The following is a 16,169-nucleotide window of genomic DNA, read 5'->3' on the forward strand; positions in this document are numbered from 1 at the left end:
TTACCTGCAGTGCTTCCCCACATTGAAAGCTCCTACTCTAGGTCCCTGCTGTGTGCTCCACACTTCTAAAATTCCCCTTCTTGGTGCATAGATCACAAGGAATTGAGCTACTCGACTTGGACCCTGAGAATTTCCAAAGGGGGAAAAATCCGCCTTTTCTGGTACTCTTTCATGAAGGTCCTCTACAATTTGAATCCATCCAATTTGTGCATCGCGGTACCCTTAGAGACAGAGGGAAAGGGAAGTTAATTACTTAGTCTAGGTTCCATAGTAGCCACCTGAAGTACTCTGGAATAGTGGGGGTAGGGGGGTAAGAAAAGCTATGAAAGTATATTTTTATTATGGAATATCTTAAATAAAAAATGATAATAAATAATAACCAGTTTATCACCAAGCCTTATCAAATCTTAGTATTTTGCTATATTTACTTCTGATCACTTTTTCTCTTTGAAAAGAAAATATTGGCTGGGCACAGTGTCTCACGCCTGTAACTCCAGCACTCTGGAAAGCTGAGGCGGGTGGATAACCTGAGGTCAGGAGTTCGAGACCAGCCTGACCAACATGGTGAAACCCTGTCTCTACTAAGTACAAAAAATTAGCTGGGCGTGGTGGCACATGCCTGTAATCCCAGCTACTTGGGAGGCTGAGGCAGGAGAATCGCTTGAACCCGGGAGATGGAGGTTGCAGTGAGCCGAGATCATGCCACTGAACTCTAGCCTGGACAACAAGAGTGAAACTCCCTCAAAAAATAAGAAAAAAGATTATAGATATAATTGAAGCCATCTGATTACCCCTCCTGCTGTCATTCCCTTCCCTTCCCATCCAAGCCTTTTGGCAACATGCAGATAGAAAATATGGGTTACAGGGCAATGGGAGGAAGCTCTTGCATGGGAGAAGTAGCTGATGCTATTTTCCATTTTAGGGTGGTCCCCCACATAGGCAACTGATCTTTCTTTCCAAGGACACAATGGAAAGGAAAACTGGCTGCACCAGCTGCAGAAAGGCAGGCAATGATGCAAGGAATAAGACTGCCATAGTGGATTTGGAGCAGTCAGTACAGCTTTGTCTTCTGTATTTTAGAAAAGTCTTGCTGAGAACATATCTTTGATATTGTTTCAGGAGACAAACACCAAGGAGAAATAATATCTCTGCAGTACTAAAACTATTTCTAAAGATAGTTAAACATGTAGTAGGTAAAGACTGTCTCTGTCACTGCAGGAATTCTTTGGCAAGAAGGTGATAGTGGCTTCAGTCTGGTCCAGAGTAATTTAACGACCTCAATCCATTATTCCTCACATTTTTAAAGGACAGACCTGATGGCGCCATAAATTGTGGTCTACGCTGACATGTTACTATTCCAGATGATTCTAAATAATGTAATCATGCCTTCTTTGTTAGTCAGGGAGATATTATTCACAATGTGCCTAGTTAAAAGATATTTTCAAGTCTCCCTCATAGTTAGATGAGGCCATGTCACTAAGTTCTGGCTAATGTAGATAATGGTTGAAGGGACTTTGGGGGAATATCTTCAAAGCAGATTGACTCAGTTGCCAGGAGAAGCCTTCTTCCTTTCTGCTTCCTTCCCGGAATGCAGGTAAGAGGGCTGTCTATGAGAACCTTGAGTGGGGACGCTACAAGGAGGAAGACTGGGTTCCTGAAGATACTGTGGTCTGTTACTCGGGTCTGTTACTAATAGCTGAATGAAACTCTTAAGTGACATACTTATTGACACATCAGGTGGATTGACCCAAGCATATGGATATAAAAGTCAAGTCAGTGAAGATGGGTTTTGCTATCTTAAATCTGAAAGACTTGGCATTACAGATTTGGGGAGAACATTTGGCTCAAGAATGGCTTTGTGAAGGGGAATAGATGTAGCAGGGGCAAGAAACTGAACTCAGAAATTTACAATAACAGTGAGAATTGAAAGAAAATACATAAGATAAAGGTTAAACATGATCAAACCTAAAAGATGTATCAGCTGACTACTGGATCAAGTGGTTGCTGATCTGAGTTCATGTCAAAAAAAGAAAATATAAACATAAAGAATTAAACAGAGTTATCAACCAGAAGCTAAAGCATGATAACATTGCTCAACTATTGGGGTAAAAAGTGAATTAACTGTTTTTCTGGATTTTTGTAAGAAGTACCTTTCCACATGCGTATTGCAATTCCTCTAGCTACATCCAATAAAATAACTCTGCCGAAATCATCTGTTACTGCTGCCAGTGTGTTACATGGAGACAGACATATGCTTTCACCATGGCGTCTAGAATCTGGAAGTCCAAATCTGATATTTAAAAGAAAATAAAAAGCTCAAATCATATTCCAATTCAGAAACATACAACAGAAAAATGAAATGCATAAATGAAATAAGCTGAATCTGTTTTTATATCAAGAAATATGAATTTTGCCTGGATTAATAGTTAATTTATTATTCACAACTGACATTTGTAATATAAAATACATAAAAGAAATAAAATAAAACCACAGTCTTATGTAGGTTTTCAATAGACACTCACAATCCTATTCCTCCAGAGAATATAAAGTATAACTATATTTGATTAAAAGGCATGTCACAGAAAACAAAGTCCTCACCATCAACTAAATTTTAGAATTTGCTCCCACACAGGCATCTTTTGTCTATTTTAAATTCTTCTTCTTAATCTTTCTCTTTTTTGGAAGATATCACATCCTGCTGATACCAATCTGCCCGAAGCAAAAACCTTCCTTTTTCTAAATAGTTATCTCTAAACTGCTGTTGGTCTATAACCAACCTCATTAGAATTGTGAGTAAAATAAAAGTAAAGAGGTACTAAAAGAGAGCTAGGAAAGCTCACTTAGAGAAAAGTCCCTGAAACAAAGGTGCTCAGCCTTTGTTACATCTATTTGAGATGCACAGGGCCATTTGGCTAATTTCTTGACTCTTGATATTAGGAAATGTGGTATGTTACAATGTATTTTTTAAAAAGAAGAAAAAAAAATTAGAAGATATACTTTGATAAATTTTAATCATTAGTTGGCTCTCTTTAGGTGAAGAACATCCATAAAGAAGAGGTGTTCTATTTCCCTTCATGGTGGTACTTTATATTAGGTAATAAAAAATGATTTTTAAACAACACCAAACATTAAAAAAAATGCTTCTGTCTAAAAAATAATAATAATAAAAAAAATCATGCTCCCTCCACCAAAAAAAACTCACAAATATATTAAAACATTCTAAAGCACTACTGAAGTAAACAAAGAAGCACATGCCAGGAGTCTGTCTACAGAGTGCCTGAATACAGGACTCCTGCTTTTACTTTTTTTTTTTTTTTTTGAGATGGAGTTTTTCACTCTTGTCCCCCAGGCTGGAGTGCAATGGTGTAATCTCAGCTCACTGCAACCTCTGCCTCCCGGGTTTGAGCGATTCTCCTGCCTCGGCCTCCTGGGTAGCTGGGATTACAGGCACGTGCCATCATGCCTAACTAATTTTTGTATTTTTAGTAGAGACAAGGTTTCACCATGTTGAGCAGGCTGGTGTCAAACTCCTGACCTCAAGAGATCTGCCCACCTAGGCCTCCCAAAGTGCTAGGATTACAGACGTGAGCCACCGTAATCCACTAGGATTACATTTGTTAAAAGAAATCACTAAGTACTTTTAAAGTTTACACAACTTAGTAACAAACCATCTAAACTTTAAAAGAAATGCAACAGTTATCACTAAACTAATTCTCCTACATTAGACCAAGCTAAGTTTATTTGTTAAAAAGCACACTCAAGAAATACATCTTGAATACCTAGTATATAACAAGGATACAGCTGTGAATCAAACAGGTAAGGGTCACTCTTCACATGGAGTTTTACATTCTAGTGGGGAAAAAAATTCCACTGCAATGGCTTTCAGAAGTTCCAAAGACTTACGAGATCAGCAAATCAACCAAGCACACAGAAAAACCACACATTTAACAGTACCTTTCTAAAAGGACTAAAATTTGGGAAGCATGACAGACTTGCCTTACAGCTAATGGGGTAGCTGGCTCAACCTTCGGCTTTTGCTTTTGGACAGCTTCTTCTTCGTGCTTACTCTTCCAACCAAGCCAACCACTGAAAAGAAAGAAAACTTAGAATAAAACTGAGCTTCCAGGGTTTTAAAGTGCAGACTATCAAAATATAAGTTAAAAGCAAGTAGATACAAATGAGATATTTTTTATTTAATTGTTAAGTAATTACCTTGCAGCATTAAATAAAGCAGAAGTGAGTTTACTTGCAACCGCTAGCGCAACATGGGATAATAATGGTTGGGTGCTTCCCTGAAAAACAGAACATTTGAAAGAGAAAACTCAGCAGCTTACAAAGAACAAACATACTTTCTAAATAAAGCTTACTTTAAAATGTTTTTAAAAGTTGTAAAGGCTGGACTAGCAACTCAGCTTCTTTCAGAGTACAGTAAAAAGTTTATTTTAGGAGCAATATAAAAAACAGTTTTAACTCTATAGTTTAAAAATAAAATCACAATTAGTGTATTTTACCATTAAAATTTCCCTCTTTAAATTGTAATTTCATTAAAATAAATTTTAAACTAGGATATTAAGATTACATTATTCTAGCTGGACTATGGATTTCACATCTACATATAACTGGCTCTTTTCTCTCTTTTTATATATATATATGCACACACATATACATACACATTTTTATAAAAGTAAAAAGATATTTTGGACAATTCTGAGAAGCATGCTTTTTAAGTGAGAAACAAGAGCTGCCAAATCTAACACTCAACTTTCCCCTATTTTAGGAAGCAATTTTCACCACTTATAACAAGTATAGTTGGCAGCTTGTTCTGTCTTTACAATTCCTCATTTACTGAAATCCCTGGTGGGCTGACATCATTAACAAGTCTGAGCATCTGACTATTGCACCAATATTTAAAGACATCTCAGCTATCAAATAACTCAGGGCTTCAGAAACAAAGAATTTTCTTTTACACTGATGGTAGTACCTTTTCAGTTAACATAAAGAATTTAGAAGAAAGCTAGTTGAGATTAATTTTAGTTTCAATTGAAATTTAGAAATGTAAACTGCTTAATCTTCTAAGGCTAAGCAAGTTACCACATCCTATTTGTAGACAAATGGTAAAATCAAGAGCGGCCTTACTTATGATCATTGATAAAACTCATACCTCTAAAGCATAGAAGAAGCCAGTAAATGGATTGGACCCTACAGTGATATACTGAGACATGGCAGGTGGACTATTTTTAATTGCTGCATTAAATCCACCTATATTGGAGGCAGTCTTCATTTGATCAAAGGGGGACAGAGTCATAATACCTAATGATAAAACAAACAAACAAACAAACGTGATTTGAATGTACAATGTTATTTTGGTCATTACATTTTTACTTCAGTTCCATTCTAAGATGCTAAATGTTTCGTTTTATTTAATAAACAAAAGTCATTTTAAAAGCTACAAAATCAACATCAGAAAATATTCTGCTGGGTACAGTGGCTCACTCCTGTAATCCCAGCACTCGGGAGGCCAAAGCAGGTGGATCACTTGAGGTCAAGAGTTTGAAATCAGCCTGGTCAACATGGTGAAACCCCACCTCTACTAAACATACAAAAATTAGCCAGGTGTGGTGGTGGGTGCCTGTAATCTTAGCTACTTGGGAGGCTGGGGCAGGAAAATTGCTTGAACCTGGGAGGTGGAGGTTGCAGTGAGCTGCGATTGCACCAACTGCACTCCAGCCTGGGCAATAGGGCGAGACCCCGTCTCAAAAAAAAATTAAATATTAAAATTTCCATCTACAATTTCTATAACCTATAGAATATCATAAAAACAAAATTTAATCTTTTGAACAGATACGAAACTCAGAGGTACCAGAAGTATACAGTCCACTTATATCCCCAAATATCAATTCACCCTTTTTTTCCTCTCTTTTTGAGATTCTCTTGCCTCAGCTTCCCCGAATAGCTGGGATTACAGACATGCACCACCATGCCCAGCTAATTTTTGTATTTTTAGTAGGTACGAAATTTCACCATATTGGCCGGGCTGGTCTCAAACTCCTGACCTCAGGTGATCCTCCAGTCTCAGCTTCCCAAAGTGTTGGGATTACTAGTGTGAGCCACTGTGCCCCGCCAATATAGGCATGTGCTGCTGTGCCTGACCTTACTTATTTTCATATACATGTATTGCTCCCCTTTGCCTGAAAACTGTCAAAAATTGCATTTGTCCTTAAGATGTGTCCTAGGAAAGGAAATTCTTTGAGTGAGTTCATAAGGAAACCATTCACTGGATTTATAGGAATTAAAGTGATCAAACAAATCCTTGGACTGTTTTTTAAATTCCCCTCCCACCTCCTGGACTATCATAAAATATCAGAACACCTGTCTCATAGTCATGAATGAATCCATGATTCAGTATACAAAATGTTTTCACTACATTACAAAATTTGCATAAGTTTTGCCTGGCTCCACCAGAACACGATCAAAGGGCAAATTGTATGGCATATAAATTGAAATTTAAGTTTTAAAACAGCTTCTTTTCAAACTCCCATGCGATATACACGGGAGTATAAATTGCTACAAGATAATCCAGAGGACAATTTTGCAATAGATATGCAATTTTTTTAAAGGATTCTAATTTATGGTAAGGAAATGGTTGATCAGTCCTTTCCATCCTTGCTACCAATGATGTTTTCCTTCCTATAACTTAAATCATCCATTTTCGATGTCACACTTTAGATTCGGTCATCAGCAACTGTAGATTCTTTGTAACTTTGATTTCAAGCGTGCCGCACTTAGACCACCACCTCCTAGCTTTCCATCTCAATTACTACAGAAACTCCCTACAGTAATTTCACAATTTTGAGTTTAAATTAATTAATCCTACTATTTTTTCCACTATTTATCAAGTACCTCTTGGGATCACTTCCCTTTTTATCCAGCTTAGATTTGCATTCCATCATCATCACTTTCTTGCAAAAATCCACAACCTCCCTACACTCATCTCCCCCTACACACATACTCCCCTGGCTAAATCTTAACCTTAGTTGACCTAAACTTCCTGCATTCTCTGCTCTCGAAGCAAAATAGCGAATCATTGCTAAGAAAAACAATACCTCTGGGTTTCAAAGTAAGGACCACAAACAAATGGACATAAAGTTTGGTCCAAAATCCTTCTGACCTCCTCAACCCCTCCTTCCCATCCTCAATCCTTTGAAATCTATTTGTTGAAGAAACAAGGCTGTTTGAGACTAATTTCCCACAGTCTACATTTTGCTGACCACATTCCTATAGTATTACTTAAAGTGTTTTTCTGCCCTCTATATTGCTACACATTGGTACTGAATTTAGGGGGCTGTTATCTTTCGAGTCACCGATTTTAGCACTATTTTTCATTAATTTAAGGTGGTATGGCTTATTTACATCTCTCTTTCTCTCCCTATATCCTTCCAAAATATTTGTATCTCAATTTTTTATTAAATTCACTGTTTTTATTATTAGGAATGATATAAGTATTACTGATGAGATACACCACTTACTGTAATTACATTTCCTTGGCTGTGCATTCTTTTTTTTCTGGAGTTATTAAGTTAACCTTGCCATTAAGAGTTTTCCCTGAGTGTCTGAGGTCTTTCCACACTTTGAAAGACATCAAAGTCCCTCTCAATATAAATTTCCATAAAGTCAAACTCATTGGATAATTTTCTAGGCCGAGTAGAATGACTAAAGAAGGCCTCTTTGACAACATGATACATTAAGAGACCTGAGTGAAGAGAGGGAGAAAGCCATGTGACTAGCTAAAGTTTTCCAGGCAGAGGGAGCAGTAAATCCAAATGCTCTAGAGTAGGGATATGCTTGCTGTGTCTGAGGAACACAGAGGAGATCTGCGTGATGAAACACAATGAACGGGGAGGGGTACCCTACAGGAGACAGCGTCAGAGGTACCATAAGCCAGATAAAGTTGGGCCTTGTATGTCACAGTAAGGAGCAACCAGAAGAAAGATGATGTAGAAAAAAAAAGGAGGAGCAACTTTGGCAGGAGGAAACTAAGAATTCGATTTTGGATATGTTAAGTTTGATATCTAGGTAGAAATTATTCAGTAGGGAGCTGGAGAAATGAGTATGAGGCTTCAGGAAGAGGTCAGGACTCCATAAAAATGGAGATACTGAGAATCTATTTCTTATGCTCCTTGTTTGTGATTTTAGAGACGAGGGGGTGAAAATATTTATTCTTAAGCCTATATTAATTTGGCCTTCATCCTCACCATTCTGACTGTTCATATCAAAAGTCAGTAAATAACTCCACGTTGTCAAATCCAATGGACCTTCTTCTTTTCTTGAACTCTACAAAACATTCCACAGTAAACCACTCCCTCTCAAATTTATATCTACAATCCCAGCTTCCTCCCTGAACTTCAGACTCTCATGTCCAATTCATACACCTGATACCTCTACTTGAATGTTTAACTGTGTCAGAAGTTAACCTGTAAAAACATAACTCTTTATGTGCCTCTCCTCCTTATTCTCATTTCAGTAAACAGTCTCATCATCCACCCTGTTGCTCAAACTTAAAAATTAAGAAACCCTTAATGCTTTCCTTTCTCTTGTTTCTCAAAACCATCCCTGAGCAAGTACAAAGTATATCTCAAATCTGTCTACTTCCTTCCAACTCGGCTGCCTCCACCATAAAGCCATCATTCTCTCTTGCGTGAATTATTGCAACATACTCCTAACTGGTCTCCTTGCTTTCTTCTACAAGCATCTCTCTACCCAGCAAACAGAGATATGTGAAAATGTAACCCCCTACTTAGAATCCATCAATGACATCCATTGCATTTAGAATAAAATCAGATCTCCTTATCCCTACGTGATCTAACCCTAGTCTGCATCTCCAACCTAACTTTGTCCTGTTTTCCCATCACTCTTTATGGTCAAGTCACACCAACCCCCTTTCTGTTTCTTGAACACTCTGAGGTCTTCAAGGCTCCCAGGCCTATATCCCTGATGCTCCTCTGCCTAGAATGCTTTTCCTACACCTCTTTCCATAGCTGGTTCCTTCTCATCCTTCAAGTCTCTCCCTAGAGAGGCTTTTCCTCACTAGTCTACCTAAAGCACCCTCTTCCTTTACTCTCTATCATAACCTTCTACTTATTTTCTTCATGATGCTCACTAACAGTCTGATATTATCATATTTATTTATTTAGCTTATTGTTTGTCTCCCCATCACCAAAATGTAAGCTTTATCAGGGTGGAGTCCTATCTTGTATTTCTAGCACAAATATTAATAGCTACTCATTTACTTGTTGAATAAATTAACCAGACCTTTACATAAAGATATACATACAATGAAGTTTACTGTACCTTTTTTCATTTTGTAGGCTGGGGATAAATGAATAGAATAACATTTTCTATCCAATCATTTTCCCTAGCCAGTTTCAATGTTCCAAAGTTTAATTAACAGAGCAGGGAAGCTACCCTGAACTGAACTCAACACTTTGGAGTTTTGTAGCATTTTTATGCTAGCAAAAAATTAGACACACTGAAATGTTTACCAATAGGTTTTTATTACAGAGTATACCATATAAGAGCTACGCAGTAAATAGAAAGACAGCCTGTGTGTCAGGTATCTTGTTAGCCTCTCTAGAGTCACACTCCTTCCTTTTCTCCTTGCTCTTTCTCTCCCAGTGTCCAGTTTTCATAGAATGAGTAGAACTTGACCAAGTGAACAAACACAGAGGAGGCATTCTAGCCAACATGCACATAGATCTAGGGGTAAAAGTGTATAGTGTGTGCTGGAGAAACAATGAGTGTTTCCTCCTCTGCTCCCACTACAGCTGGTCCCCTTGTCTGCTACAATTATGTTGTAGTACTGCAGCCATTCTCATGTGTTTCTTCTAACTAGATTCACACTTTAAGACAGCAGGGAAGCATGTCTTTACATCTCTATATCCTCAATACCTAACACAGTAAGCTCTCTTATAGTGGCTGCAAGAAGAAATCTGCTTTTATCTACATTTTACTAGTTTAAAGGTTACTTTTTTTTTTTTTTTAAGTGATGGGGTCTCGCTATGTTGCCCAGGTTGGTCTTGAACTCTTGGGCTCAAGAGATCCTCCTACCTCAGCCTTCTGAGTAGCTGGGATTACAGATGCAAGCCACCACACCTGACGAAGGTTACATTTTTAAAAGACTGATCTATATGGTCATTATCTAGACCAAATTTGTCTGTAGAAAAGTTAGTCAAATAGTGAGTGATTTAAAACTATACAATACTGTGGCTGAGGGCATAATTAAATCTTTATTAAAACTGCTACCATTTATTTTTCTTTTCTTTTGTTTTCTTGAGACAGAGTCTGTCACCCAGGCTGGAGTGCAGTGGCGTGATCTTGGCTTACTGCAACCTCCACCTCCCGGGTTCAGGCAATTCTCCTGCCTCAGCCTCCTAAGTAGCTGGGAATACAGGTGTGTACCACCACACCCGGCTAATTTTTGTATTTTTAGTAGAGACGGGGTTTCGCTATGTGGGTCGGGCTAATCTTGAACTTCTGGCCTCATGTGATCCACCCACCTTAGCCTCCCAAAGTGCTGGGATTACAGGTGTTAGCCATCATGCCCAACTTTAAAATATATGCCTATGATGATCTGAATCTGAACTGCCTTCCAGATGTCTCAATAAAGGCAATGCATTTTTTCACATAAGAATAAATGTTGGCTGGCCGGGCGCGGTGGCTCAAGCCTGTAATCCCAGCACTTTGGGAGGCTGAGACGGGCGGATCACAAAGTCAGGCGATCGAGACCATCCTGGCTAACATGGTGAAACCCCGTCTCTACTAAAAAATACAAAAAACTAGCCGGGCGAGGTGGCGGGCGCCTGTAGTCCCAGCTACCCAGGAGGCTGAGGCAGGAGAATGGCGTGAACCCGGGAGGCGGAGCTTGCAGTGAGCCCAGATCCGGCCACTGCACCCCAGCCTGGGCGACAGAGCGAGACTCCGTCTCAAAAAAAAAAAAAAAAAAAAGAATAAATGTTGGCCAGGTGCAGTGGCTCATGCTTGTAATCTCAGCAGGAGTTCAAGATCAACCCAGCCAACATGATGAAATCCCATCTCTATTAAAAATACAAAAATTAGCCAGGCGTGGTGGTGCACACTTGTAATCTCAGCTACTTGGGAGGCTGAGGTGGGAGGATCACTTGACCCCAGGAGGTGGAGGTTGCAGTGAGCTGAGATCACACCACTGCACTCCCGCCTGGGTGATAGAGCAAAGCTCCATCTTAAAAAATAATAATAATAAATAAAGAATAATGTCCATCTCTAAAAAATGAGGCACTTTAATAAAAAAGTTTAAGAAGTAAATTCCAAAAGAATTTGAATTAGTAACACTTACCAACACTAGCATGATCAATAATAGTGTCAATATCTTGTAGACCCCATTTCTTATAAGCTAATGGTGGTGGTTGTATGTTCTCATTGCCTGATGCTGCAGCTACAAAAGATAAAATAGACAATCCAAACTTAATTATTATGGATAAAATGAAGTTTTACAAAAAAATCATTAAAACCATACTAATTTATTATTCTAAAATTTCAGCTAATAATGAGTCAAAGTAATGAAAACAAGGCATAAAGTGGAGATTTATTCATGCCAAGACAATGCACATAAAATGCAAACATTTAAAAGACTAAGTTGGCTGTCACAAAAGATTCTGGAACACTCAAGTCATTAAAGAAGACTACTAAAAATTCTAGGCTACTACTAAAAATCAAAGTGAATTCAGGCTGGGCACGGTGGCTCATGCCTGTATTAGAAATTAGAAATAATTTCAGATCTCAATTTTAGAGTTCTTAAAATATGGAAAAGAAAAGTCTTAAAATCAGTGAAAATATGAGTAGTGGCGCTGACTTCCCCTTTTCTTCTGGGATTGAGTAGTGGAGACTTAGTGGCCTCAAAACAAAGTTTAACTCCTAAATGGTTGAGATGGCTTCCTGAAAACATAGGCTAATTAGGATATGTTTACTGCTTCATAAAATTATTTCTAAACCTAGTCTAAATCCAGCATCTCATATTGCAATCAAAAATTTTTATCTGTCTTTTTTAGCAGGTTGATATGATTGGTAAAACTTCTGATGTCTTGGCTATGTGGTTCTTTTCTAGTATATGCTTTTTTTACTAGGTCAGAATTTGTTTAAATTTTTATATCTATTTTCAGAATCTTTTAAATTATTTAAATTTAGCCCACCATAAGCTTCATTATCTTGAGAACATTTAAAATACTCACCATTAACCTATATATCAAAAGGCAATTTTCAGTAGGTAAGAACTTCATTAATTTAATAAACTAGAAATTGACAATTATTTTATAATCGGTATTATCAGCTATTTAAATTTTCACTAAAGTTAAACTTTGTTTTGGGGCCATTAAGGCTCCTCTACTCAATCCCAGAAGAAAAGGGGAAGTTAGTGCTACTACTCATATTTTCACTGATTTTAAGACTCTTCCATATTTTCACAACTCTGAAATTGAGATCTGAAAATTGATGGTGTATCTTTCACTGGCAATAGTTTTTCTTCTTAGTGGTACATAAAATAATAGTGTTTCTTACAATCAATGGCATGTTGAATTTGATGAAATATCTCTTCCAAAAGAGGTAACAGCATCAGAATGTAAACTATAGGTAGTAAAAGTAAGAATTCTTGATTATTTGGGCAGTTTTCATCCCTAAGTCACAAAATAATGCCCACATATACATTAAGTTTAGGCCTCTAGCTTTTCTCCATTCTGAGTGTTCTGAGTTAGCAAAAAGCAGCTCATGCTGACTCCCGGCTGGGTCCTGCTGACAGTGATATCGGTAGGATCTCGCATTTCTCTTGCACACAGTGGACAGCTTTATCCTCAGGGAGGACAGAAGCAATGTGGAGTCACCAGATTTTAGGATGTTGGCCTTGATCAGCTGCTGATCTAGTGAAAATCTGGTACCTTAGCCACATGCAACTAAATTCTTTACCCCAATGTTGGTTGTCAATACAGTTGCAAATCTAGCTAGTCAAGACATACTGCTGAATTCGTAAAGAAAGCCCAGTGTTCCTGTGCTGATCACACTCTCCAAAGGCAACATGTCAAAAGTGTTTATGTTTTAGCGCTTGTCTCTACCTTACTAAGCAATCTACTCAACATGCTCCCCTGTCTCTATAGGAGGCAGGTTCTTCCCATAAATCTAGTTCAGAAGGCCTTTCTTTACTTAGAAGACATACCTAATTCCATAAGCAGGTGAAATTAAATAAAACAAACATTAACAGAGGTTAACTATTTCTTGCCAAAATATTACCTTTTGCTACCTGATTTCGACAAGCACGAAGAGATTGAAAAAGGCTAAATCCATCAATAGTCACAATGGCAGCTGGATATAAGATACTCAACTCTTCATTCTATTTAAGAAATAAAAAAAAAGTTCTTGAATAGATACATCAAATAAGCTTATCTACTTTTTATTATACTGAATTTCATGAATAATGTAAAATGAAAAATACTGGGACTAAACCGTCAACCACCCAACACCCAAAGCAATATCAGGCAGAAGAACAGTAAAAATAGACTAAAAAATTAATTTCAGAGTGCCTTTTTGCCAAAGACCTAAAATTCTTTTCAAAATATAACCTTTTGTGTATGATAAATAATTGTCTCAAAGATGCTGAGAGTAACACAAAGAATTACAATTTCATAAAAAGTAAATATACTCATTGCACAGATAAAACAGTATATAAAAACAGAAGAAAGACAACTCACCTGAAATCCCAGACATGTCTCAATACACATCCCCAAATATATTCAAAAACATTTGCATAAGGCTATACCAAATATAGTATCCTAACATGTTTTTTACTACTCTATAATATGTCAATGATATTTTTCCATTTCAATAAGTGAACAAATCATTTTTTGTTGTGGCTGCACAGTCTTTCATTATATGCACCCTATTTTACTTAACCAGTTCGTATTGACATTCAGTATGGCCTCCTGCTTCCACTCTTGCTCTCTACAATCCACGCTCCACACAGCCAGTGTGCTCTTTGTAAGACATAACAGATCAAATCACTCTCCTGATTAAAACTCTCCAATGACTCCCTTCTGCATTTAGAATAAAACCTGAATTCATTAACCATGGCTGCAAGATCTGGCAAATATGAGAGGTCATCACTACCCTCAGACCTTTGCATGTGCTTGGACCTTCTCCTCTCCGATCTTCACCTGCCTAATTGTTCCTGTCATTCAGGTTTCAGTTCAAATGTTAGTTATCCAGAAAGGCTGCTCCTTAACCTCCATCTCAAACAACATACCTATTCTCTTGGCACATTACTATCTCATCAACATGACTTCCTTTACAGCACCTATCAGAGACTGAAATCACCTTGATCTCTCTAGCTGCTTACTGTTGGTTTCCCTCCACCATCCCCAAACTGTAAACTCCACGAAAGCAGGAACCTTGCATGTCTGTTACACCAATGAATCCTCAGGGATTAGAAGTGAACTGGGCAAATAATAGGCAGTAAAGAATATTTATGAATTAATATATTTTCATTATTATAAACATCACTGCAATAAACATTCTTCGGTCTATATCTTTTCACGTTACTAGGATATTACTTTAGCGTAAATTCCTTCAAGTGGGTCAGTTGGGTCATACAGTACTCACAGTTTTCATTCTCATATATATTAATTGCCTCAAAAAGTACCTATCAACTTATATTTCCACCAATAATACATGAGAGTGACTGTTTCTCTATATTGTCATCAAAAGTTTGTTAATCTTTATCTTTGCCAATCCAAAAGGTGAAAAGTTATCTCACTGTATTTTCTTATAGTTCTTAGATTATTATTAAGGTTCAAAATTTTCTTATATGTTTTTGGGCCAATTTCTTCTCTTGAGATCTGCCTTGCTCCTTTTTCTACTGGACTGTCAGGCTGTGTCTCTGTTTAAAAAAGACTTCTGGGCCACAGGAGCATAAGCCAGTGGGGAAGGGACATGGCATGTATTCTCACATGACAAGTTCACAAGGCTAAGCACGCATGGCCCAGTGAGCACAGCAGCAGGGACAGAGCCTCCTCACTGACTTTGGGGAGCTAGAAAACAGAAAAGACCTAATCACTAGCAAGTCAATTTCTCCAAAACCACGTAGTCTTCCTGAAGAAAACACTAATACAAATACCAATGGCCCCAGATCTGTAGATACTGTGCTAGATGACAGAGAAGATCTTTTTACAGAAGCTATTATACAAAAGAAATTTCTTTGAAATTCCAGAAGGAGATTTTCCCTCTCTTTCGAATCCTCTCCTGCAACGGATGACCTGCTGTCACCTGTACTACACTCATTGCTCCTAGAACTGAATTAGAGGAAATATGCTTCTGTGAGCTCTGACAAATCTGGAAGTATATTAAAAAGAAGCAAATAGAAGATATTTTTGATATATAAATGGACGTGTCGGATCCACAGCTGTTTAATAAAGCATACAGAGTAACAACAAAGACTTCCTTCTTGATAAAAATTTTGAAATGATTTTCTTGGTTTGTATAGCAAATAGCAAGCAAATATTTAAATGTTAGTTATATTTTTCCACTAGTTCTAAAAAAAGAGTATTACAGACATGACCAAATTTAATGTATTTTAAAAAGCTTTGTCCTCCAGTGAATATTTAGTAAAATGAAAAACATCTCTGGAAAGTTATCTTCAGTTCACAGATTATTGTCTTTGATTTCCAGCTGTTCCTTGTTTCCTTTAATAGTTCAATTTCTCCTATCTCCTTATGATGTATTATTATTAGTTAATAAGACTTAAGTCTTCAGCCTGCAGTTTTATTTTCCCACACTCTTTACTTGAAAGAACTCATTCATTATCTATGACTTCAGCCATCATGTCCAATCTAGTCTCTGTGCCTATACAGCAGTTTTGTATCATTACATGATAACAGTAACTTGATTTCCTACCATCGCCTCAAACTCAACATGTGCAAAACCTCATTTAATAACATTTACTGCCAATGTAGTCCCTTATTCCAACGTTGACAATGGCACTCCTCAGGATAAGTATCTTAGAGACATCTTTAGCTCATTTTTAAAAAATTGTACATCTCTTACACAATAACCAGGTCCTATTAAGCTTCTTCAAAACAATTTTTTTTTTTTTTTTTTGG

The 16,169-nt window shown here is 37.4% G+C and overlaps 1 protein-coding gene and 1 non-coding gene across 3 annotated transcripts in view; both read right to left on the reverse strand.

The window, feature by feature from the left end:
* The window catches only part of RAB3GAP2 (RAB3 GTPase activating non-catalytic protein subunit 2), a 119,715-nt gene that overhangs the window by 42,786 nt on the left and 60,760 nt on the right, over positions 1-16,169 (reverse strand). For both annotated transcript variants that reach the window (XM_023203708.2, XM_023203707.3), the window contains exons 8-14: positions 13,309-13,408; positions 11,369-11,467; positions 5,162-5,310; positions 4,213-4,292; positions 3,997-4,086; positions 2,151-2,290; positions 5-221 (exon numbers count right to left, since the gene is read on the reverse strand). In XM_023203708.2, the coding sequence (XP_023059476.1) occupies positions 5-221; positions 2,151-2,290; positions 3,997-4,086; positions 4,213-4,292; positions 5,162-5,310; positions 11,369-11,467; positions 13,309-13,408 (875 nt within the window). The remainder of the gene's footprint in view (positions 1-4; positions 222-2,150; positions 2,291-3,996; positions 4,087-4,212; positions 4,293-5,161; positions 5,311-11,368; positions 11,468-13,308; positions 13,409-16,169) is intronic.
* On the reverse strand, positions 9,358-9,488 carry LOC111537173. The gene has a single exon (XR_002729932.1). It is a non-coding gene; the product is annotated as a small nucleolar RNA SNORA36 family (small nucleolar RNA).

This window comes from Piliocolobus tephrosceles, chromosome 1 (assembly GCF_002776525.5).
Source record: "Piliocolobus tephrosceles isolate RC106 chromosome 1, ASM277652v3, whole genome shotgun sequence".
Taxonomy (NCBI): Eukaryota; Metazoa; Chordata; class Mammalia; order Primates; family Cercopithecidae; genus Piliocolobus; species Piliocolobus tephrosceles.